Source organism: Manacus vitellinus, unplaced genomic scaffold (genome assembly GCF_001715985.3).
Source record: "Manacus vitellinus isolate BGI_N305 unplaced genomic scaffold, ASM171598v3 scaffold_15_pilon, whole genome shotgun sequence".
NCBI classification, from domain to species: domain Eukaryota; kingdom Metazoa; phylum Chordata; class Aves; order Passeriformes; family Pipridae; genus Manacus; species Manacus vitellinus.
This window is the reverse complement of record NW_021939122.1, coordinates 4481629-4506741: the sequence shown is the minus strand read 5'-3', so window position 1 is coordinate 4506741 and position 25113 is coordinate 4481629. Positions and strand designations below refer to the sequence as shown.

Genomic DNA, 25113 nt, shown 5'->3' with positions numbered 1-25113 from the left:
TGGGGCTTTGGAAGCAAAGCCCAGCAACAGCACCTAATACAGGGCTGCTCAAAGTTAACACCTACACTTTGCTGTATCTGAATTTTCCAAAGGCTCTCTTTGCCATCTAGATCTTTAAGAACAGCACCTGCTTCAAAAGGGTAAACTTGTTTCTTTGCCAGAGTTAAAAGTTCTTTAGAAGCTTGGAGGTAACAATTCTTTTCCCGACCAACTATGCTCACCTGAAACCCTAAAGGTGTGGTAGTTGCTATACTATAAGCCAGGTGTTCTTTAATAAAATCTGAGGACAATTATCATAATAGTGATGCTTTTATTAAATTTCTTATGCTTGCATTACAATGCATCCTGGAGTAGAGAACTATACAGTATGTTACACATTATAAATACATTTATTTCTGAAAATACATGAATATATTTAATATAATGCTGTAATAAAAAAAGAGTGCTAGCTCATCTGAGTTTAAAAAAATCCAAACCAACAAACTTATAACATGAATGGAGATGGTGGTAGAAATACCAGTTCATGATGCTACGTCTTAAAACACATTAAATTCAGTTTGCACTGATTCACATTTGTTACAGTCTCTGTAAAGCTGGAGAGATAATGGAGGGTGTATGTTAATGCAGGATTTTTGTTCCCTGTATGTATGGAGATATACAGATTATTCACAGAATAATCAAGTAATAAATCTTTCTAGCTTTGGATGAAGCTAGCAAGATACACAGTGAATAACCAAGTCCTGCAGCAGCAGCAGCTACAACTTAAACATGAAACACAGCACCTACTTTAGGGTGCTAACTTTGAGTCAGCACAGACCTTCTTCTTTTTAATTGGGCTTTGGTTATTTTGTTTGGGGTTTTTGTGTTTGTTTGTGGGGTTTTTTTTGAGGTGCTAAGTAACAACAGTAGCAACCCTTCTGAGTACTTCGAGCACTAGGCGTGGGCTATTGCCTTCACTCATCCCTACAAACCACAGCTGCCCTTGGAGAGCATGGCTGAGCTGCTCTGAATTCCAGAAAAGATCCTGCTCTGGTTTGGAGGACTCCAAGGGCTCCAACTGATCTGGATGAGCAACGGTGAAGCATTTGTTACCGAGAGACCTTGTCTGCTGAAGCTTCTTAAATCTTGGTTCTCAGGCAAGTTTGGGTTGGGGAGAGATTTTTAAACACCAGTTGCTTAACTTCTAATTAGATTTTAATTTATGGGGTAGAATGATGCTTTATCAAGTGGCAAGTTTAGTTTACTTAAATCTTTACTCCATGTGCATTAATTATTTTGCTAGTACCAATGAAAGCTAGTGCTCAGAGACCACTGCAACCATGGGACTTTCAGAAGCATGCACTGTCTGTTCCTTGAGTCTGGAATCAGCAAACACGTGGCAATAAGGCAGCCACCAAATACACTCGTACTGTTATACAGTTCTTAATGTATCCCAAAAGAGCAGCAGTTTATAAAGGATGTATTTGAATAACTGCCTTGCAGCTCTGCTCTCCTTCTCACCTTTTCCCATCAGAGACTGCTGGCTGAGCCACACAGCAGCATGACTGCTCCACCTACAGCCTCAGGCTCTCACCTGCACAGACAGAGGACTTAAATGTAACTTAAAAGTAGGAATTCAAGCCTGCTGTCCCACCTTGCCCCTCCCCCTGCCGCCAAAAAAAAAAAAAGGAAAGAAAAATTAAAAGACTGATAGCACAAGAGTTGGGCTGCCCAGTGAAGCAGAGGCATTGCCCTGGGTGTGCCCTGCAGTCTCTGGAAAGGCTGATTCCTGCATTACCTCTCACTCTGGTCTCTACAATGAGCATGCACAATGCCAGCTTCTGTGTAGGGTAGTACTGGAGTCTGGGGGCCTCTGCAGAAGGAGTAGGCTCACAGGATGGGAAGCTAGTCCTGGATTAAGGAATGACTTCAGCTTTACACACTTGGTTTACCTATTGGATTCCAGCAAAAAGGCACAGCTGGCCATATGCTGCTCTGAAGGGAGGAGCTGTGCTGGGGACAAGCAGAGACTGCAACTCAGACCCCCAGAAAGAGGAGGTTCTTCTTTCAACAGCCACTTCTGCACTGGGCAAGGAGTCCCTGGCACTCCTTTAGATGATGCTGTGTCCCATAAAGCTTACGTTTATTTCAGCTGGAGAAGGTCCCCAGAAAGCAATGACAGTTTAAAAGCTTCAGTGTTTCAGGTAGTTCTGTTCCTAACCCAGACTGGAGGAAGAATTTCTGAGTCTTAAAAGTCTCTGTTGGTTATGTTGTTATGATGCTAATAGCAATTTTCATCCATGACTTTTGTAAATACACTTCAAGTTCAGGAGCGAAGCCATACATAGCTGAGGATGCCTCTGCCCACAGGCCCTTCTCAACCTCCCCCTTCCCTCTTTCCCTTTCGATGCTCAAATCAGAGTTGCTCTGTTGACAACTGTAGGATGCAGATTGCACAAAGTAACCCTGGAGTTCTTGGTTTTGTGTCCTTTGGTGTTTTCATGTTGCCTTTCTGAAACAGAAACATACAGTGAATGTGAGATTAGGGAGAGTTTTTCTGCATTTGACCTGTAGGCTGAGTTGGGAAGGTGGCAGATGAAACAGAGGCTGGTTCTCATTTAGTCTTTATTAGGGACAGATTGTCTCTTTCCCAAGGTTGGCTTATTATTTGGGAGTCTTTTGACTGACTGTAGGTAAATGAATTTGGTGCTGTTTTTTATTTTTTGTAAAAAGGCTGTGTGATGTAGTCTGTATGACTACAGTTACCTTTAAATTGTGGGTTAAAATAAAAAAAAACAACAAACCAAAAACTGGAGGACTATAAAAATGAAGATATATGGGCCAGTCATCAGCAGGTGTAAACCCATATAATCTGAACTTCAAAAATCAGACCTGTTGCTGTCTTTGCATGCTGGACTGTGTCTGGAAGAAGGAACAGGACTACCTCATTTCTGTGCTGAGAAGAGGCAAAAATGTCCCCCAACCCACAAGGAAACACATGCTGCTTTACCTTGTTCCATTTGACTCGTGTTATCAGAAAGGCCACATGTTTTCATGCTTTGTGTTTTGTCCCAGAATGATCATGGAGTTCCTCTCAGTTTTCTTCAGCTCCGAAGACATAATATCTGGCCTTAACAAATCGAAAAATACAACTGAATTTGACAGAGGTCAGAACGCATGGCTGTGTTTCTAACGTTAATATGCTGTGCACATGTACCCAACATCCAAGCTATACCCAAAGCAGCTTCCCCTTCTCCAGTCTGAAATTCCAAAACAGATGCTGTCCAAATATTTGTGGCAGCGTGCAAAAAAAGAGAGAGCCACAAAATGCAGCACTTGGCATGGAGTCACACTAATGGATGGACACAAACATCATTTTGTTGAGAGCAACCAGTATTTTCTGCCTAGCTGGCAGCCGGGCCACAGACTCATGGTTCAATGTCACAGTGAAGTTAAAAATTCTGGCCTGAAGTAGTAAATAGGAAATTAAGTGTTTTGAAGAGCAACACTAAGCTAGCTGCTGTGGACTGTCTCCAGCCTATTTTTTTGTTCATTATTTATTACACATGATTGAAATAAGTATAATATATCCTGTTTGGTTGAAATTACTTAGCTTAGGCCTCCAGGACTTATGTCCTTTTAGAATACCTTCTAAACATTTTTTAAAATAGCTTCTGTTTAAGAAAGAAAAGCTCTAGTTTGGGGTTTTTTTAAGCAGTATTTGAAAGTTATTTACAGAAAATAAATGGCTATTTACTTCAAATATTTGATTTGAAAAATTTTCAACTGAAAGTCCTGACTGATGTGATGCAGACTCTTTTTGTTGTCAACTACTATTTTGGTTTTTATCTAAATGTTGCATGTTTTCTTGTTTGTTCAGCTCTTAGTTCTTTTACAGTGGGATGGTCAAACTTTTGCACTGATGATGTTCTTTAATTCTTTTTCTGTTTCTCAACCCTGAGCACAGGGATCTCCCTTAGTAGTAATTTCCCAAGTGAAAAGCAGTGTTCAGACCTGGGTCTGAGGTTCTAGGGACCTTTTCAACCTTTGCTGTACAGTACTGAAGATAGGGGTTTGTAATATAAGAGCTACGCTTGTCATTCCTTAATGACTTTGCCCTAACCACAAAGTAGGTGTCATACAGCAGCAAGCTTTTGGTGGCTTCAAACTGAAACTATTATCTTTACCATGAAAAATACTGTATTTGAGGCTAGCTCATGCCCATGCAGCTGCATTAAAGCTATAGCTCCCATAGAGAGCCAGGTGGGTATGTCTGCACCGGAATGTCAGGAGGGGATTGCTCAAAGCTGCTCACATTAGGTCCTGTCCTGGAAAGCTGGGTCCATGTGCTGCCTAAGTTCATAACACCATGCTCAAGTCAGTCATCAGCCTGTTCTGCCCCTTTGCACAAAATAGATGTTGCTTTGCAGGAATAAATGTACTAGCAGGAAAAAGAAAATGAAATGAAAACCTGAGCCTGTTTAGAACAATGTATGACAAACCACTGAGTCCTGTGCCAGTATGTTTACCTTGGCAGGCCCCCCTCTCTCCTTCTAAAAGAACCAAGTTCTCTCTCTACTATGAGAATTCTTTTGTGGATGTTTAAAACAAAAAGAAAAAAAGGAGACAGAAAAGAAAAACAAAACAACTGCCCTGGAGCAGATCATTCATCATACACAGAGTGGGAGCATAAAAGGGGATTTGCTTTGACCTAGTTACAAAAACAAAAACAAAGAGACTTTCTCTAATTGCCCAAATGACTCAAGTGGGACTGGGTGTCAAAAGCAACAAACTCTTCTTCCTTGGGAGCTGTGTTAATATAGGGCACTGAGATCCAGCCTGTTCCAGTTTGAGACCTGGAGCCCAAGGAAGCCCGGGTAAGCAAAAGCCAGCCAGCTCCATATGCCTGCACGTATAAACAGGACTAGGAGCCAGGACAAACATGTTTCATAAATTATAACAAAGACAGTGGTTTTAAATGCTGAGAGTATTAGGCCTTCGAGGTTTGCTTTGCCAAGAGCTACAGATGAGTGAGACTTTCTCGCTTTACAAAGAGTCTGTCTTTCTGTCCAGCAGCATTTGCCAGCCTGTCATTGATCTGGTTTGTCATTGATCCATTAAGCCTAACTTTTTATTTCACGGGAGCCTGAAGGCAACTGCATATCCAAATGCCACATGAGCAAGGTGCCCAAATTTTCCAGGTCAGTGTCAGTACATTGTTATTGCTGGGTTTGGGGTAAAAAGAACAAGATCAAATACAGATAGGGCTAGGGAATAAGGAAATGGAGGCAGATAAAGGGGCATAAATAGAGCCAAGGGGTCCATGTAGATATACACGAGAAGAAAGTTAGTGAAAGAAAAGGCCATTCATCAGCTATAGAAAGCAGCCTGGGAAAATCAGTGTACAAGATGTCTGGGGCTGCCCAGTTACAACCAGGTAAAAAATTGTCCATTTGGCATCTCACTGTATAGCATTTCCATGACAGCCATAGTTGTCATGGAAATTTCTAGGGAGCTAGAATTTCTGTTAGGAGCTATTGGGCTGGCCCTTTTTTGGAAGTATATCAGTTTAGGCACCTGAAGATCTAGCCTTCAATTCTCATGCAGAAAGCACTGGCACTGGCCTCTGTGCTGCAGGGAAAGAGCCAAGCAGGAGGTTAAAGAGACAGAACTTTTCTGAAACCCAAATAAAGTCCTGATTCTATTGAGGTTTAGAGGAAAGGTTCACAGGAGTTTGTATTTTTTCCCCAGCTGGTTCACCATCTATTTTAGATGGAACTGTTTGATCTCTTTCTGCTTTGTGTTTCTTTCAGTTTCCCAAACAATAGGAGGAAGTTCGCCTGTTACGTGTGCTTGGGCCCCAACCAAGCTTTTCCCAGCTGGAAAAGTCACTCCATGAACTACAGAGGGGTTTTTTTGAGCTGTAATTACAAGATTCTCAGTTCCCTTATGTATTTTGTAAGGTAGGTACAGGCTGTCTTAAGGGGAACAATAGGACATTCCTGAGTGCTTAAACAACTGCTGTTTCCCTACCATCACCCCCTCTAAAACCTGAGGAGGGCTTAAGCACATTTGAGCTGTTCTGCTCAAGGTTACTGAGACCTCAGCTGAAAAAACATACAGGGAGGTGCACAGCTCCATGTAATGCTCCTGCTTTGGTGAGTAAGATACCCAGGCTCTTCCTGTTACCTGATTATATACACAAACACTCCAAATTCATCAGACTAGCTGGGAGAACTTGGCAAGCACACTGGGAATATCTGTACAAGGGGTAGCTGGCAGCACTGTCAGATAGACATGCACCACACAGTATAGCTCAGAGGCCAGCCTGTAACTAGCCTGGTAGACAAGCTTGTCTAAGGGACCAGCATGGAACCCTTAATAGAAATAAGACCTCGTGCTTGACCCAAATATTCATCTACAGCAACAAGCAGGTCCCACTCATGAGCATATGCTCAGTAAACTTCATCTCCCTTCCTCTGACAGGAAACCATCCCGCTGATCCTGACTGTCCCATCCCATCACACATCAGGTGCCATATTTGTTACTGTTCACTGGATGAAAGGTGGGGAAGTGGACAAAGGAGAGCATTAACCTTGACTGTAATGCTTAGGAGGAAGCAGAAAGACAAGTAATTAGACTACAGAGTGGTTCTGGCTAATTGTCATCATCCCCTTGTCCTGCTGGGGGGCAAGCACCATCTTTTAGGGACCCTAATATTTCCATTATTCTTACACAGGTAACATCAAGTTGGGATCTTAGAGCATCTGGGCACTAAGGAAGCAAATGGCACTACTGGCCACGACCAGCATATGCAATGGAGAGAAGGTAAGGAGTGGTCTTCTCCAGGCATCAACAACCAGAGGTAAATCTTCTATCGCCTCCTCCCAACGCTAAGTGAAAATCTCCCATAGCATTGCCTCACCTGTACAACTGTGGGCAGGACCTCTTCAGAGCAGCAGAGGTCAGTCCCAGCTTGTTCTGATTTCTCAACCGTGTCTTTCTCATAAGATCTTTCATTCTCCCCCAAGCATGGCTCTCACCCTAGGGAGCAAAAAGAAACCACAACTTGAAAGACCAGTGGCAAGTTGCTGGCAGACCTCATCTGGCCAACATATGATACTTTGGGGTACTCCAGGGTGGTGGGAAGAGGGCAACTTCTTTCAGACAGATAGGGGTCAGGTCCCACAAAAGAATTTTTAACACTGTGCAATGATACCTAGTGGCCAGCCTGTACCTATACAGGAAACAAGGAGACAGGATGGAAGAACTGTGAGTAACACCATCCTTTTTTTGTATTTTGTTTGGTAACGTTTCCCTGTCTAGGACGCTGCTGTTCTATCTGACTTCAGGGTTCAGAGAGTGAGGGCACCTCAGTGGTGAGTGCTAAGTAGCTGCCTAAGGGCAGTTTTACCCTATTGTTATACTGTACTAAAGGAAAAGATCCGTTTGGTTTCCTATCTACTCACATGCGCCCAGGGGGCCTTTACAGCAAAACCCAAAAAAGTAGTTTGACTCTCTTATCCTTTCTATTAGGCCAGGTGCACTGTTATCAGCCCTTTTCAAGGTGGTGACTTTTGTGGACCATGAATTAGAAGAGATCAAGGCTTTTTTTCCCTGTCACGTCTGCAAGCCACAGCTATTGGGCTCTTACATTTGAAATGCTAATAGAGATTATCAGGAGGTCAGGGAGTCTCAGGAGGCCATCCCTAATGTTTATTCTCTCCAGGCTGAGGTCATCTGGACTCCTGAACTAAAAGGAGCTAAGCATCAAAAATTTTAATGTTCTTTTTCTATATTGTTTTATATTTCCTAAAGTGATGGCTGGAAAACTTTGGGAACAGAACAAAAATGATCATGCCCCAGAACTAGCATAATGGGTAGAAACGATTCCCATTTCACCAAAGTTCTCAAACCATTATCACGGTTGGAGCATTGTTCTGCCCTGTCCCAAGGTTCCTGCCCACTGTGCCACCTGCAGAGCCATTACTACAAGAGTTGTGGCCACTTTGAGAGCACAACCTGGCAGCTGCCCAGCCACACGTACCAGCCCCAGCAGTGCCTACTGCAGTAACTTCTTGGGGCTCTACAAAGTTTTCGGTTCAAAACTTCAGATGAGGTCACAGGCTCAGCTGAGAACTGCAACACAAGATTCTGCACTATTGAGTTAATTGCCTGTAAGCGAGACTGTTTACTCATGGAAATAGCAAACCTTTGTGTTTACTACTAGGATTAATGTGTGCTGTAACAGGGTTTTGGAGGCCTCGGCAGTTAGTCCCTCGTTGTGCTGGTGTTGTCTCAGAAAAGCAAGCACAGCTGATACCGCAGAAAGCCTGAGCAGTTGCCTGCTCCTGAGGGCTGTCGTCTGCAGTGGGGGTGGCAGAACAAGGGGCCACACGGGTAAGTCATAATACTTGTGTGTCTGTTACTTTGACAGTAAACTTCGTGAGCCAACAAACCTCTTTTGTTCGTGTACAATGCTGTGCAGTACAGAAGCTTGGTCCCTGATAATGCAGGCACGAGTTAAAAATATTCTGCAAAGACAGTACGTACCGAGATGTTCTTGCTGACATCCAGACCCTAAAAACAAAAGGCAAATACATTGATAAATAACAAGCCAGTGAGACCATCTCCCATTGTTGGCAAAAGACTAGGCTTTGTTCTCAGCTCTGCCCTGGCATATACCCATAGCCTTGGTCAAGTCCTTTATCTCTTTACTGTTCAGTCTCTCACATGTGTGATAATCCCTTCTTTCTTTTACCACCTCTCATCTGTCTTTTGTATTTAGACTGCCAGTTCATGTCTATAGTACCTAGTACCCTTAGGATGAGTGTAGCAGACAGAATTCCAATACAGTAGGAATAAATGGGGCATTTCATGTTCAGGTTACAAAATCTAAGTGACAATACTAAGGTGTGATGTAACAAAAGAGCACGAGGATTCAGTTTAAAGAGCATGGATCTTGTTCTCCAGTCCTGTGAAGTCATCAGGACTTTCCATGTGCTTAAAATACTCTGGAAACTGGCTGGACACAAGCCAGAATATGGAGCATCTTTCAGAATTCAGCCTTAATTTGATTTCTGAAGTTCATCGAAGTGTTTGTGACCTATTTACAACTTCAGGGTGGAAATTTCATGAGAAGGTCTTTCCCATGAGAGACCTACTCCTTCCTCTTTCCTGTTGGGCTGGGAATATTCTGATTAGAGTCTCTGTGCTGGCATTTCAGCACTTCTGATCCCCACCGGAACATGAAAGTGCTGAGGCAGCCACAAACAGTGGGAAAGAAAGGGAGAGGAAAGCACTCATCCTGGCTCCCTTGGACTTCAGAGCCATGGATTCCCTAAGATATGCTTTGGGGACTGGAGCTAATTACATTGATATACTGCTAGTCTAGTAGTAAGTGTGGCCAGCTAAAGATTGATCCACTAAAATTTTTTTATGTGGTCATGAATGCTTGGTTTAATCTCACTAACATCAGTAGTGAAGATACTTATGACAGAGTCTACACACTGAGCTGTTTGGAGTTGGTGAGGGCTAAAACCCATGCTGCGCTCTGCAGTGTTCCCCTCCCCTGCACCAGTGACCCATTTGTGCCTTTCTTGGCATAAAGACAGTCCTTCATTTAAATCTGGGAGTAGAGGGACACAGACCACCCTGGCCCTCACTGCCCCAGCCCTGCTTGATAGCAGACAGAGTTGGTTTGTTCCCCGGGTACCCCACACTCAACTGCCTGAGCAGAACTTCTCTCTGCTTCTCCCATAGATCCCACTCAGGGTCTGCCTTCAAGCTTATCACTCACCTTTCCTACTGAAGGGTCCTTTGACAGAAAAGCCTGTCCCTCAGCCATACTGCCAGCTTCTCTGAACTCATTCTCCTTGTTGTTCCTGTTGTTTGATGACTTCCTGAGCCCCACCATCAACTGGCTCTTTCCTGATTCTGAGTCTCTCTCGCATCCTGCAATAAAATGCAAAGACTTGCTCACTTTTCTTAGCAGTGTCCTGCTAGGATGGCATCTGGGCAATGCTTCCAGCAAGTTACGACTCCCGATGGGATGAGACTACGTGTGTCTTCATGCCACACTGCAGTGGAGAAAAGGTTAATGCTCCAATAAAGTGCCTGACCATGTCAGTACTTTCTAAGGGTTTCTTCATGATCTTATTTTCCTTCCAAGCCTGCTCTGAAAGTGCCAGGAAAGGATAATTTTGAGCCTCAGCACTAGAGATCCCTAAGGCCAGTTATACCCTGACTCAGTCCTCCTAGGAGGTGTGCTGAGGTTCTGGGTTTCACTGGGTATTAGAGACAGGCTGAAGTCCAAGGTTTGAAATAAACTCGTTAGCCTCACTTAGTGAGTTGGTTGACATCTAACATTGGATCCAGACTTTTCATCTGGCTTTATCATCAGGTGGCTGAGCCCAGTCTTTCTCAGCCTTCTGGAAAAGTTGGTCTCTGATCCAAGCTTTGCAGCTGGGGCTTATTTCCACTTGGTCTATAGAACAAGTCATCCTCCAGGAATGTGTTCTGTGCCTACTTGAGAGGGTAGAAGACTAACAACAGGCTTAAGGCTTTCCATCTTAGATCAAATCCTACCTTGCCTGGGAAGATTTTAAAGCCACACAGAGGGGCTCCACTGATGGGCCCATTTGGGCATGCTAAGTTTCCAAAAGAAAGACCCATTTTATAATGCATTTATCCTGATCTTTCTAGCCACAGCTGCAGAGCAAAAAGCTCTGATTCGCACAAGTGAAGCAGCCAGTGTTAAAATCCTAGGTATAGACAAAGCACTTTAAATTGCTTCTCTTGGATTTCCAGCTAAGGTTTAGTTCTACTAACACCTTGCTCTGTCCCCATCTGTCTTTTCTAGGGAGAAGAAAGTGGCTGGTCAGCTTATTTGACCAAGTGGTGGCAAACAGGAGGGCAGGTTAGACATATCTGAACTCACCATTGCAGCTGCTCAGCTTTTCAGTGTTCGCTCCTATTTCTGGGATGATGGAAAGATCAGATGGGTTTCCAGTCTGAACCAAGAGGCTGTGAGGTCTGCTCCTCCCAGCAAACATTGTTTTAATGTCTTGATGTGAGCTGAGGAAGATGCTGGCAGCTCCACAGGAGCAATGCTGCAGAAGGTATTCCTATACCAGACAAAAAGAAAGTATGCAGGCTTTCAGGCTGCAACAGCCTAAGGTAACTGGGCAGCGTGATAGCACAGACAAATGCAATCATTCCAGCCTAGGGATGGATCCTTGTCCTGAGACCCACCCGAACCCAGACAAATTACTTAATTTTCTAAAAGGCTGAGAAGCCTGGAGTTGGTAATACAGAGTTTTCATGGATTCATTAGCATTTAACTTAAATTGCCTGATACTAAGCATCTTTTTGGTTTGTTTCCTAGGAAGAACTGAATACAAGTGTCTAAACACAGAGCTGCACAGCTAAGGCATTAGTGTAAATAAACAGATCCATTATAACAATGACTCAAATTTCAAGATAATGTTATTTGTTTTGGAACATGCACAGACAACAATATCTTGTATTTTTGTTGGTGGGATGCCACAGTTCTCTTGCATGTTACCAGTCAGATTGACTGTATGTGGTATTTCAGCCAGTGTACTTCTGCTGTAGCTTGTGGGGCAGAAAGATTTTCTACCCTGTATGACCATGTTGCACAAGAATTTAGTAGGGCAGGAAGCAAGAAAAGTTTTATCCAGCTGAAGCAGAAAAGGAACCAGACTGTTTATTGGTTTTGGAACCAGGACAGGCCAACACCAGTTTAGCTCCTCTGGAGACAAGCAATTGACAGTTTCAATGTCACTTCTCATCTGGGTATGTTGTCACAACAGCATGGCACTTTGCGTTACTTATACCTTTGGGAGGTGCTTTGAAAATCTGATGAAAGATGCTGGGTTTGGCCCATGGTATTATAGATTTCCTTGTAAAGCAAAGGATGGGGAGCAACACTGTTCCCTTTGTGTCCCAGGATCGAAGTGTCATCAGTCTCTGTGGTGATGTCTGTACATCATTCTCAAGAACAGCATTGGGAGCACTGGTTACCTACAATCCTCATGACCAGCTCTTAATACCACACTAACCAATCTCTGCTTTGGGGGTTGTGTCTCCCTGAGCCATGTCTGGGACATGGAAACCTTTCCATGCTCATGAAGAGTAAACATGGTTTGTAAAGGAGCCTTTGGAATCCCTCCAAAAATATGATGTGGACAGCAATCTTCACGTCTCATGGCAAATGGGGTAGTAGTGTTCTTCTTCTACACAGAGGGGCTATGACTAAAGAACAAAATGGCAGAGAGCTGCTCAAATATAGGAGATGCAGGCACCACAGAGACAGCTGGGAGAGCATCCAGTTTTGTAGAGCACACTGCAAGTGCTGAATGTTACAACTGGGGATTCAGTTCCCCACTGAACAGTATGGGACAAATGCATCTTCAAAGGCACTGCTGAGAGATCTTGAAGAGTACCAAAAAGATCAAGGTTTCAAATATTTAAATGAAAGCACGGTGCCTTTCATTTCAGTGGGAGCTGGGGAGGGGGCATATACACCAGATGAGTTTGCAGCTTGGAAGAGTTACTTTGAGCAATGACTCACAATTGTAAAGCTCCAGGAAATGTGTTAACAATTCCCAGGCTCTATGTAGGAGGCTGCATTCCTCTGAGCATGAGATGGGTACGTGGAAATTACAAGCTACTTTGCTCTGCAACCTGACTCAGAACTTGGCTTTGGCTCTGAGGAGGAGTCAGTCACCTACTGCAGATCCAGTCCCAGCAGGTGGGAGAGCAGCACCAGGGGAAGAATGACGCTATTGGGAGAATAAAAGACTTGCCACAGCACAGCTGGGAAGAAATAGTTGAGTGTGACAAACCCCTTCTGTTCCTTTGGGGAGTGATAAAATAAATAGAAAAGCAGGGGAGGAAGAAAGCTGGAAACCTTGTGTGGTGGCTGAAGAAAAAGAACTGAGAAGTAGAGGTGGGGTAGAGCTGAACAAAATATGCGGGGGCAAAAAAATGCTGTTTAGGTGGACACTGAAATGATTTGCAAATTTCAGTCAAATTTCCCAGCTAGCTCTTGCTGATAAAAATAACAAATGGGAACACTGAGATGTTTTGTGTCAGAGATTCTTCATCTGGCAGCTCAGAAGCACAAGAAGGGAAAGAAAACATGGAGTTGGGTAGTAGCACCACTACTTCTCTTTCCCATTGTGTCATTTTGAGAGAAATTCTGGGATTTTGACATTTGAAGGAAGAAATATCTCTTAATTCAAAACACAATTGCTAAGGAGGTCTGCAGATTTCATTTTGATAGCACTGAGGAGAGGAGATGTGTTCCTGGGAAGTTTACAACTGTAGAGAAGTAAAAGCTAATGACTTAAGAGCTGGCCATCGCATGAGGTGAGAGGGGTGCTTTTTAACTCAACAGAAGCAAGCACATCTGGGAAGCAAAACTGAACAGGAAGAGAAACCCAAGCCCATGCTCGGGAAACTAAGCCCATTGTGGTGGTCAAGAGTTCCCTGAAGACCAAAGTACCCAGCCCAGGTGGGTGATGGATCTGGTAAATTAGCATCTTCCCTCACACAGAACTTTCCATCTGGGCCATGACTAATTTAATGGAAGATACTATTGTGTCTGCTTACCTCTTTTAACTGGCACATCTTCTGCTCTTTCTGCAAGCTGCACACTTGTTTTTGGAGACGCAGGTTGTGCTCCTGCAGCTGCCCAATCTTTTCAATCAGTTGGCAAATGTGTTCTAGGTATCCCAGACCAGATCCCAGGGCTTTGCTGTTACCTTGGTTCACCTGCAAAGACAATGCATCTTGGACCATGGAGTAAAAACAGAGCAATTCTTACTAGCAGCTAAGAGACCTACACACTCCTTACAGTCATGTGTGCTTCCTCTTGCAAGGGGCTTTGGTCATAGACAGATTTGAGCTACAGCGTTGCTTGCTGGAGCTCTTTTCTGGATTACTCAGCAATATCCACCATCAGAGGGACTCCTCTGACTGATCATAGGCTGACACAGAGGAAAACCTCATGACAACTTGTTTCTAGTTCCACCTCTCAGGCTAATTTTTGTCTTTTAGTACCCACAGGACCCTTACAAACAAATGATTCTACTGTATGGTATAGATGGCTGGGCTAGTATGGCTCACTTAGTCCTCAGTGTAAATCGTGCTTATGTGTACTGAGGCTGAGCTTGGCTCCTACCCAAAGGCACATATCTGCAGGTTGCATTGATTTGCTGCATTGTGGCCAACCTGAGGGTACATTTTGTCTGAGGTACTCCGACTGGTACATCACAGGTGAGTCTCTAAGAGAGATGTGTGTCTGAACTAAGCTGCCAAGGAGAAAGAACATCTTTCCACTGGTCTTTACCAGATGCCAACTTACATCCCTGTTGCTGTTTTCTCAGTCTTTAAGAGATGCCCGAAGAAAGTCTGCAGGATCAACTTTGCTGTCTGGCTGTAGTAGGATAATCTCTACTACCACTCTCTCTTCACCTGCCAGAGTCTCACTGCTGCTCAGCCGAAGGCAGTGCCAGAGACTGAAATCCTGTGGCAGGGGAAAGGCAATGATGCTTCCCTGCCCCCTGCTCTGCACCTCACCATTTCTGGTCCGAGGACTTCCCTGTGCACAGCAAGTGTCCTCCCCTGTGCCGTGAGCAGGCTGTGTCGAACGTGATGCAAACAAACACATGCAGAGTCTCACTTCCATCTTGGCGCTGCCTGCTGATGTGCGTGTGATATCAGTAAGTAAAATAAGCCTCAATCTTTACAAAAGCAGTGCTCTAAGTTTATCTTACTTCAAAAAATAAGTTCCCTCTACAAAAGCAGGAAGCTTACTCTGTCTCCTTTCCCACAACAATCTACATTTTTGGGGAAATGCCAGCCTTGGGACTCTTCCTGTCTTTTCATTATGTCAGAAAGCTCATGGTGTGTTCAAAAATAATCAACATTAGGATTTACTTCTTTTTAAACAAACGATGATACAACTTTATTTATAAACAGGTATTATTATATCCAGATGGTTTTGTGTCTGAGGTTGGGACAGAGGTTGTTGACTCCAAGCCAACCAGCCATTCATATTCACAATTTTTTGTTTCCTCTCAGGCAGAGCCTGCAGAAGTGATGGCAAGACAAAAGTTACTCAGCCATGAAAGTGAGTACTCAGTCTGGCTGTGCAGCGAGAAGGAGCACAACCCCAGGACCCAAAGGGAGACCAAAGCCTGTGTGGTGTCTGGTGAGAAAAGCTTGAATCAAAAGCACTATAACAAACATATCTGAAAGCAGCTAGGGATTCAGGGGTGCCTAGCTTCAGAAGCATGATTTTCAGAAAGTACATGAGTATCAGCTTCTGAAAATTTGGCCATTTTGAGCAGTCCTGAAATGAATAGCAATTTTTTGTATGCTGTCCCAATGGGTTGTCAGATGTTCCTCATTAGCCTTGAAAATATAAGTTTTCTGCCACACTATACCCTCTTTTTGCACATCTAGCAACTCCCCTTCCTGCCAGTTTGCTTTTGCATGACTGTTGGCACGTGTATTGCCTTAAGGAGACACTGAGCCAAATCTAACTCCTTATATCTGTGGAAACAAAAGGGGAGGGTGCAAGGGACAGAGGAGGTCTTGGAGAAGAGGATGATATAAAATATTTAGTTCTAACTTAGATTGCAGAAAAAGCATGAAGCATTTGTGACCTCTTTCAGTTAGAGACCCTCTTTTTGTTTGTCCTGTACTTAATGCTGTACGGTCCTGCTTCATGTCCGCAGCTGCTAGGTTGGTAGGGCAAAACGGGCAGGGTGAAGAAAAGAGAAGGTGGCCCTGATTTCCAGTGCTCTGTGTCTAGGGCTGAAGGCACTGGAAAGAAAAGGTGTATTTGGGGCAGACATGGAGAAAATCTGGCTTCTAGCAAAAGTTAGACAGAACTTCTAACTCTTGAGAGTAAATTCAGGTGCCCAGAAAATGAGAGGGAAAAGGTGCAGAGTAGTTGCTCCAGGTCTTAGGTGGATCTACTCCTGCAGAGGACCTAAACCAGACTGAAGGTTGGACTCAATATGCTAAAGACCCCAGACAGAGGAAACAGCCAGTTTTCAGAGGCTGCCTAGGGCAGGCAGTTTGGCCCATTTGATAGGAAATTTATCTGCATTTTATTGAAGTGATCCCAGAAAGTGCAAATGAGCAAGAGGAAAATCAGGCAGAGCCTCCTGTGCCCGCACATTCCTGCAGGGCCAGCCACCTCAGTGGTCAGCATGCAAGAGTAGAAACTTTTGGGGGGGGGTTGCTTCACCCGGCTTGCCCTGCCACAGAGCCTGTTAGCCTCAGAATTGCTCAGATATGGTAGGCGTTTGATACAGAAAATTTGTGCAATGTAGCTGGTTTCCCCCAAAACAATTGCACAGAGAGGGCCTCTCTAGGAACCCTTCAAGGACTTTGTTTTTCCATAGACTAGAAATACCTAAACAGCCCTTGATATCTTCTGGTGATACCAAGTGCATAGAACCTGGTCTGTCCTATTCTGGTCTAAATATTTTCCTTTCAGCACCTGAGACAGTTTTATGCTAGTAGTGAACAGTAAGCAACCATAGAAAAACTGCAAACATTTTCCAGGATGAGTCTCTTCCACTTTCTGTCCTTCCAGTTGAAGCTTCCCAAAATATTCACCTAACAAGACCGAAATTTTTCCCACTCCACACATGGGAATTATCGAGTAGTGTTGGAACAAAAGCTGTATGCCCATTTTTGAGCTGATGAAACCTACGAAGAAGGAAAACCACCTTGCCTCCTTTTCTGCAAGGTAAAGATGAGAAGGATCAGACAGACACAATTTATGAATCAAATGGTTGAAGTTGCTCTAGGAAAGTAATAATATAATGTATAAGTAGGTGCCAGATTTTGCTTTTAGGTACATGAGACTGAGCCAGACCCTCATCTGGAAGAAAAGGAGTCAAAGGCTCTCAGCTATGCTGTGCTGAGTTACTTCCATTACAATTTTGACCCTGCAGAGTTGAGGTGCACTACACTGACTTTACACCTGTGTAACTAAAAAGCGATCTCTGCCCTTGTCAGTGCTCACCTGAGTAAGTTTTGGGGACAGCTTCTCAGTACATGTGTCTCTGGCAATAAACCATTACAGTTGTGCTGGCCCACAGATTTCTTAGGAAGTTTAAAAATACAGGATCAGTATCTGCACTGGGAACTATGGCTAATCCAGAGCCCTCCAGGCAATATTTTGACTAGTGTAAAATCACTTTTCCTCTGAGGCTACCCAAGTTGCAGAGGTGGAAGCCTGTCTCTCTTGTCTCTGTGCAACATTGTGCTCACTGCAGCACCTGAGAACTACAAAGATTTGAAGTTCAGTAGGAGCTGCAAGAATGACAGTTGCTTTCAAGCCCCTTGTCCAATTGATCTATAATCAAAATCTGCATTTCTGGTCATCTAATCAGCAGTTTTTCCTGCCTCATTTCAGCCATTATCTGTTACTTGGATACACGTGGTGTGCTTTTCATCAGTTGGGCTCAATGGAAAACTGTCCTGGGCTGGACCTGGCAGCAGGAGTTTAAGGTGATGGGCAGCTTGCAGGGGAAGATTTTCTTCATTCAGACAAGAGCTCACTGATGTATTTTGCATTGACTTAGGTTTCTGCACTTCACACAATGCTCTTCACTTTCTCTTGTGGATAGTTTTTAGTTATACTGTGCTCCATCCTCCCATAAATCCCTTGTTGCGTGCTCTTGCCACATTAGCATGGCCAGTACAGAGGCAGCACAGCCACTGCACCGACTGCCACCAAGGAACAGAATTATGAACCTCCCATCACGGACTCGGAGCGACTGATTAGCGACGACGCCACAGGTTGAGCGGGAAGCATTTGTCACTGAAAGCTGACAGCACCAGGAGCCTTGTGAATAACAGGAAAGAGAGGGATTGTGCTGTATATTTCTGAGTGCTCCACCCTGCTGTCCAGGAGGGGCTGTGCTTGCTGATAGCTTCTGATTTCCTCTGAGCAGCATGCACAGGCTATGGGGATGACCATCACAGGTTGCCCTATTCTTCCCTTGAACCATACCACTCTGTAAAGAAGCACTTTGACTGCTTTGGCCCAGGATAAATTGCACTGCATGAATAATGGGGTTTTTTTCATTTAATGATGACAATGTTCCCACCCTCTCTCTTCGTCTAGGATATGGGCTGGCTTTAAATGTAAACTTTATGAAGTGTGAGGAAATGTTTGTAAAGCAAAAGCATCAAAAGCTATGTATCTTCAAACTGACCCTGAACATTTAATTTTGATTAAAAGGAAATGCTTTTATTTAGGCTTCAAAGTTCTTTCTCTTGTTGTTTGACAGCTTCCACTTTCTTTCATCTTTCCAAATGCAGGCAAATTTCAAAATAACAATAGTTCAAAACAAAAGATCAGAAAGTTTTGTTTAAGAAATGCTGGACTGAAATGATTTGATGTATATTTTCAGCCAAAGCCGTTCACCAACTGAATCCAAATGGTCAAAACATTCGGTCATTTCCAGTCTTTTTCAGTATTTTCCTTCCTGTTCTCTTGGAAGTGGCCTCAGCTGTGAGGGAGGTCAGGAGGACATCAAGGGGCAACCTCATCCAGAGACTGAATCCTTGCTGGGCTGTGGTGAGCTGGTAAGTGCAGTGCTGTTGGCATTGCCACAGCCAGCTGGGCTAGGGAAACTCAACTGTTCTCCTCTCACTTAAAAGCTCTGTTCCCAAAACAAGCAACAGAACTGAGGAAGTTGCTGTCGCCTATAATTAAATAATGCTGTCACTTAGCATTAAATATAAGCCAGTGTAAGCACTCTTGCATGTCTATCAACATTATTGCAGCAGGAATTGATTTGATGGAGCAATTTGGTTTGCCACGTTCTTGCCAAGCAGGGCGGGCATACCCTGTACTGGCCTGCTTTCTTTCAGACAACACTGATTGCATTTCTAGAGGTATCTGAGTCCCTCAGAAGACATCAGGCCATAGAAGAGATTGGCTTCTAAGTACCATGTTGTGTCTTGGGACAGGTTACAGGCAAATGTGAAAACCACAGAGTATGCCTGAAGCAGAGCCTCAGCTGGGATGAACCAAGATGGATTCATCAGCTGCACGGAGAGATGATCATCTGGACATTGCTTCTGAGCAAGTCTCACTGTGTCCCACCTCTGTTATATGACAGTAAAGGCAGGTCAGCCTTGTGCAGATTTGGTGAGGGCAGAAGGCTCTGCAGCTGCAAGAGGCTGTCCTGATGCTCTGAGGCACACAGAGCAGCACCAGCCACAGGGCTGTGCAGCAGCCGGTGGGCATTTCTTGTCCCAGTCAGCCTGGGTGCTACCTGGCATCCCAGCAGTTTGAAGAGTGCTGCTCTTGAGATACAGCAGCCTGGAGGTGCTCTGTGAAGAGGGGCAAACTTCCTTAGCATCTAGGTCACAGCTGTATTTATACAGCTCAAAAAACAAAGACAGAAAAGTGCTCTGGGGCACAGAGCTTTAGCACTCAGCCAGTGAGGATATTAAAAAGGAGGGGAGATAAGCCACCAAGAGCTTCATTTCCTCTTCAGCTTCTTTCTAATTTATTCTCGTGTTTATTTAAATGCTCTGCTTTGGGAAACTGAGACTCCATTTCACAAAGTATTTAAAAGAATTTCACAGAGCTGTCAGACAAGACCAACCCGGCTGCAAACCCTCCAGAGTGCAACAGAGAATTTAGGTAACTTTTTATGAAGTCTCCTTATGGTCAGACTCTGCTGCTCTGATCCTTTCTTGAACTCTCTGCCAAACGAACAGATCACTGACTGTTTGGGATCTGTGAGAAATAGACATCTGTCTTCTGCCATGTGTGAGACAGCTCTGGGGAGGAAGAGACTGCTCAGATGGATTGTGTGTTGCTTGTACTGCCTTGATATGCAATGTTAACAGAGATGGGGCATCTCTGACCTTTCTTGCTGCTTGAGAGGGTTTGGCATGCTGGAGAGGAAGTCCAGCGCCTGATAGTTCATGACTGGGGCAGAGAGGTCATGGTTAAATTGTATGCACAGCACACATCACTTGCTACTTGGCTTCCTCCCACCCATCTCCCATTCCAATTCATCGCTATTACTGCAATGAATGCCCTAAAAAGAAATCCCCACTATGCACGGTTTGATGCTGGTTCCTGGAATCCACTGCAGTGGGCAGACAAGGCAGGGATCTGTCACCACTTCAGCAGCATGAGCCTTCAGGCAAAGCACTGGGGTGAGTGCCTGCCAGCATCTGCTATGGGAGAAGGTGCACAGAAGAGCTTTTTATTCTCCCATCAGTGGCACAGTGTCCTCAGCAATAGGGAATAGAGGAACTATGGAATGGGACAACCTGCTGAAATTATGTCTTTGCAGTTTGGTCCATCACAGCTGTGCTCGTGAGTTAAAATGGCATCTCCAGCTCCAGCCCTGCAAAGATCTGAATTTGTGCATTAGCTCCCTGCTCATATATTATTTGGGAGAGCTGGCTCAACAGGACACAACAGGCCTGGAGAGAAATGAAATATCCCTTAGACAAGTTCTGTCCAAATTTCAGTGTCCCAACAGCAGTCCAGCTGTTCCCAGGGATGATGACTAAGTTCACAATCTTCATTTTGAGACCAGAACCAAGTCCATCCTCTACTCTGAGGCTTTTTGAAACATCACATCTCTAAGAGCCATTTGTCATTCTTACCGAGACCTGATATTTATAAATTACTTCAGAATTTTACTGCTATGAAAAGCCATCTTAAAAATCAATTACCATTATTTATGGCTTACAACAGTTTCGGGGGAGGTATTCTAAACTCACTCAGATGTGTCCTAGTTTATGACAAACAGGACTTGAACCCTGACTGGGGTGTTTGGACAGGCCTAGATCTAATATTCAGTTTAGGTGCTTCTTACCTCACTCAGTCTACAGCATTCATCCATGTATTCATTCAGACTGTCACTTGTAGGGTACTTCTTCAGCGGATGTTCATGGACCTGAAGGTCTTGCACGCTGCCAAAATTCTCTGGGAAATTGTCAGCAATTGTCTTTGGCTCTTCTGTGGGACCTGGGGTGGAAAGAGTGCTTTCCCTGGAAAGGTCCATCTCTGGGGTAGGTTCCTTTTCTGGAAACTGCTTGTCACTCTGGTCAAAATGTTCATCAGGATTTTCTTCCTGAGGGACGCTGAAGTCTTCAAGGGAAGCTGTAGGACCCTGCACAGCATCTGCCTCCTGGCTGTAGTAATCATCTTGGTTTTTGCTCTCTGGATCTTGGAGGCTGACTTTTCTGGCATGTTCTTTACATGTTCTCATTAGCTGATGGTCAATTTCTGGAGAAGAAGAGGTGCTAAGCACACCCGAGTCACAAAATGAGTCTCTGCTGTGAAGCACAAAGCTCTTCTCTGAGCCAGTCGGTGTCGATGGAGAATTAGCCCCACTTGGCAATTCAACCCCTGAGTCCTCAGATTCAAATTTGGAGAACCTATGAAGCCGGCACTTGGACTCGAAGGCGCTGAGGTCAGGCAGGGTGGGTACGTAGTCAGTGCTTGCCGGGCCATCTGCACAGTTTGGATCTGCCGGTGCGGCTGCTGCATTTGGATTTTCCAAGCAGTCTGGTGGGAGGCTGGCGCCGGGAAGATGGGACTCTTCTGTGCAGGCTGTGTCAGCTGGAGCCTCTGGGATTAACCCTGGGTTTTGAATTCCTTCATTGCTCAATATCTTCATGTGTGTTAGCACAACTTTGTCCTCAGCAGGTGGGCTCTTCTTACCTGCTTAAAAGAAAACAAGCAGAAGGTCACAGAAGGCAACAAAACTCAGTGTCTAATGCGTCCCCTGAGGAATGTGGAATGTATAACTGCCTATACTAAGGTGATAGAAGGGGACAGCCCTAATTTGTTTTTCTTGAGCTATATGAAGTTTTCTTGTAAGCTTTGCTACAACAAAAGTGTTGTGTTTCATAGCCCCAGAGTCCTTTAGGGGGACTCAAATGCACACAGAGTTCTGATTTAGTAGATAGGTAGAAAACAACACATGTAGCCAGATGACTTTTTAGTGATTACCTGCATATAGATGCAGAGAAGTACATGTTCCTTCAGCATGATAGATATTAATTTAAGGCTAAATATTTTCTCTGATTTAAATGTATTCTGAACCAGCAGAAAAAAGAGTAAAACAAAATCTGTCCACAGGCTTAAGTGAATTTGGGGTTGCAATAAGCAATTTGCAAACTGTTTGGTAATCTCTACAGTATTCTCTGCATACATACAGGTGACAAAAAGCAAGTCCTGATAAGAAAAGCAAATGAGGCACTGTAAATCTTTTTAACTCCCCGAATGGTTTTAGCTATGAAGTAATTTCTTTAAATGAACTCCTACCTATTTGTAAAGAGTAAGGAGATGGGGGCAGCTTTGTTCAAGAGCTTTTTGCACATAGACAAAGAAGACTTGTTTTCAAATCACAATTATTTTACACAGTAACCTGGTAGAACAGTCTCTGGATGAAAAGCTGATCTTCAGGAGATGAAGATCTGCCCCAGGTTTTCTTACAGCTTTTTATTAATATAATATTTCATAGTGCAGACTTCTGGATCACAATGGTATGAGAGCCAGTGGAAAAGTTCTGCATCTACCCTTTAGCAAACTACAAATCTCAGTTCCAAATCCATCTGATTGTGGTTTGGAACCAGGAATTACTGCAGTACAAAACTTCAGTTTCTCTGGTATCTTTTCCCTTACTAGTGCCTAACCCAGAGCACCTCAGAGGGCTACAATGCATACACTTTTCTGGATATCTTACTTCCTACTTCATTTCCTATCATTCCCCCCTCCTCTTTCCTTTCTTTTTGCCTGAATCAAACCAGCAGCAGCTTCACAAACTCGCTCCCAGCAATGTAACTGTGCCTTGGATCCACACCACCAGTGTGGAGCAGGGAAAGTTCTACTGTGCAGCTCTCCTTCATAGTAACCCAGAAAAATCCCTGTTTCAGAAATAACCCATTTTCCAGCCTTCCCTCCTCCAGCTCGCTTTCTGCAATATACACAGACAAGGCAGACTTTTACTCATTAAGGCCAAGCTAACTAGTACATGGACATTTTCTACTGTATTTAAATTTCCTTTTATTTGATCTTTTGAATTTCCTGGGATGTCACTGAAACATGCCCTTTGCTGTTCATAGACACCCACAGATGTAATATTTTACACTGGATTTTCATAAAGGGCAGTGAGTGATAAATAATCCCATCTGATGGGCTTTTTGTGGCACTTGGGCACACAGTGCTTACAACACCTTATATAAGATCTTGTTTATCATATATAGAATTGCACTGCCTCTCTTAGCAGGATTCACAGACATCTTTCCAGTGCAAAGAGTCACATTTGGGACAGTCAGGGCCAGACCTCAGCAATACGACACCAGTACATTGCTGTGGTGAGGGACAAGAAAAAGACATTGCCCACAGAAATGCCCAGGGAAGTTCATCAGGAGCTGCCTGTGCTGGGCTGTGTTGTCATTCTTCTAATTTTTGGATAAGCATGAGGGACCCTGAATTGAGGACAAAGAATAGGATGGCTGGTTTGCAGCTTCACACACAGCAAAACACCAGCTGTAAGAGTGAGCTGAGTGCCAGGTCTTGGAAGGAGGTGGAGCTGAGTCACTTCTGATTTGAAGAGGATCTACCTGCTCAGCTGCAAACATCTCTTGGCAGTGAGAAGCAAAGCATGTATCTGCATGAAAAAATACAAGGCTTACAGGCTCTTCTGATGGCATCACCACCCCAGCTGGCCAACAAAACCACTGAGAGTCAGGAGGAGAGCAGCTGCATTCCTCCACTTACTTTTAAGAACAAACCATAGAAGTGTCACTCTTACCAGGAATTACTATATGCAATAGTAGTTCCTTCCCACAGACTGATTGCCTTCACTTATTAATCATGCCATGCTTTGCTTTGACTGGATTCTCTCACTTCTTTCAATCTGCCCCTTTTTCTTCTTGCTTAACTGGTTTTGCTCTGGCCTACACAAACATTTCTTTGTCTGAAATCAGGAAGCAGCATGTTAAAATGAAGTCTTGCTACTTACAGAAGGAGATGTCAGACACTTTAATTCATATCTTTTATGACTACAAAAACTGCAACGTGTACCAAAAAGTTTGGCTGCAGCAGAAAAAAAATAGAAGATGAGACGAAATCTCTGACTCTCTGTGTGAGGATTGCCTTGATGCCAACAACAAAGTCCTTTGCTCTCCCCCTACTGTGGTCACTAGCAACATCACATGGTTTCACAAAAACTTCTTGTTTATCTGTTCTAGGCTGCAAACCATTGATCTCAGCACTGTCATATCCTGTTAACCCCAGTGTTGAGTATTTCTTATTTATCCTCCCAACCCTTTGTGATGATGCAAAATGTTATCATCCCCCTACCACAAGACCAGAATAGAGGCAAAGGATGGCAGGATTTTGCAACACGCTTAGGCACCTCATCCTCATTCATTCAGTGATACTTTCCCATGGTCAGTGAGGTCATCTGTGCTACAGCAGAGATCTCCCATGATTAAGGCAGTGACCTGAAACTCAAGTTATTCTTGTTGCATCTCACTGACAGAGCAGTCTCTTTTCTTCCTCTCTGTTAATTGAGTTATGGAATCTAAACCATGGGGCTTCCAACAAGCAGATTTTTTCTGCTACATATCTTGAAAGAGGCACACAAAAGTGCTCAGTTCTTTCAAGCATATCACTAACAAACACCAGAATGGTGCAAATAAAGCTCATCTGTGCAATTACAAAAAAAAAAAAAAAACTGAGCCAGAACCTCAGCTGCTATAAATTTACTAATTTCCAGGGCCCTTAACAGAACTGTGTTAGCTAGCTAATTTTGGCTGAGGACTTGGCTTGTAAGTGCTTTGTAGAGGCCCTAAGCAAAGCAAGCAAGGGAGATGAACTTCTGCCTGGCATGGAGGGAGCATGCTTTAGGGGTATGGTTACAATCCTGCTCAGAGACTTCTGAAAGGAGGTGTGAAGAACTTCAGAGAGCTGAACAATGGCATTAACGATGGTAAGATGTATTTAATTGCGCTGGAGGCCAGCCAGGTTTGACACTGCTGCTCCTGGGAATTCAGCCAAGATTTTGTTGTTGTTGTTTTTTGTTT

At 43.9% G+C, this 25113-nt stretch overlaps 1 protein-coding gene across 2 annotated transcripts; it reads right to left on the bottom strand.

Annotated features, from left to right (window-relative positions):
* Nucleotides 1-290: 290 nt before the first annotated feature.
* Nucleotides 291-23948, bottom strand: LOC108639017. 2 transcript variants are annotated; one of them, XM_018069067.1, is made up of 9 exons: nt 23838-23948; nt 20889-21742; nt 13618-13779; nt 10919-11105; nt 9779-9933; nt 8533-8559; nt 6905-7023; nt 2990-3109; nt 291-2491 (listed from the first exon to the last, which is right to left on the bottom strand). In XM_018069067.1, the coding sequence occupies exons 2-8, from the start codon at nt 21693-21695 to the stop codon at nt 3013-3015; spliced, it is 1554 nt and encodes a 517-aa protein (XP_017924556.1). In that variant the 5' UTR covers nt 21696-21742; nt 23838-23948; the 3' UTR covers nt 291-2491; nt 2990-3012. The 2 variants fall into 2 exon arrangements, with proteins under 2 accessions (XP_017924556.1, XP_029814453.1); XM_029958593.1 differs by having other exon boundaries at nt 20889-21739; nt 23838-23939.
* Nucleotides 23949-25113: the final 1165 nt, after the last annotated feature.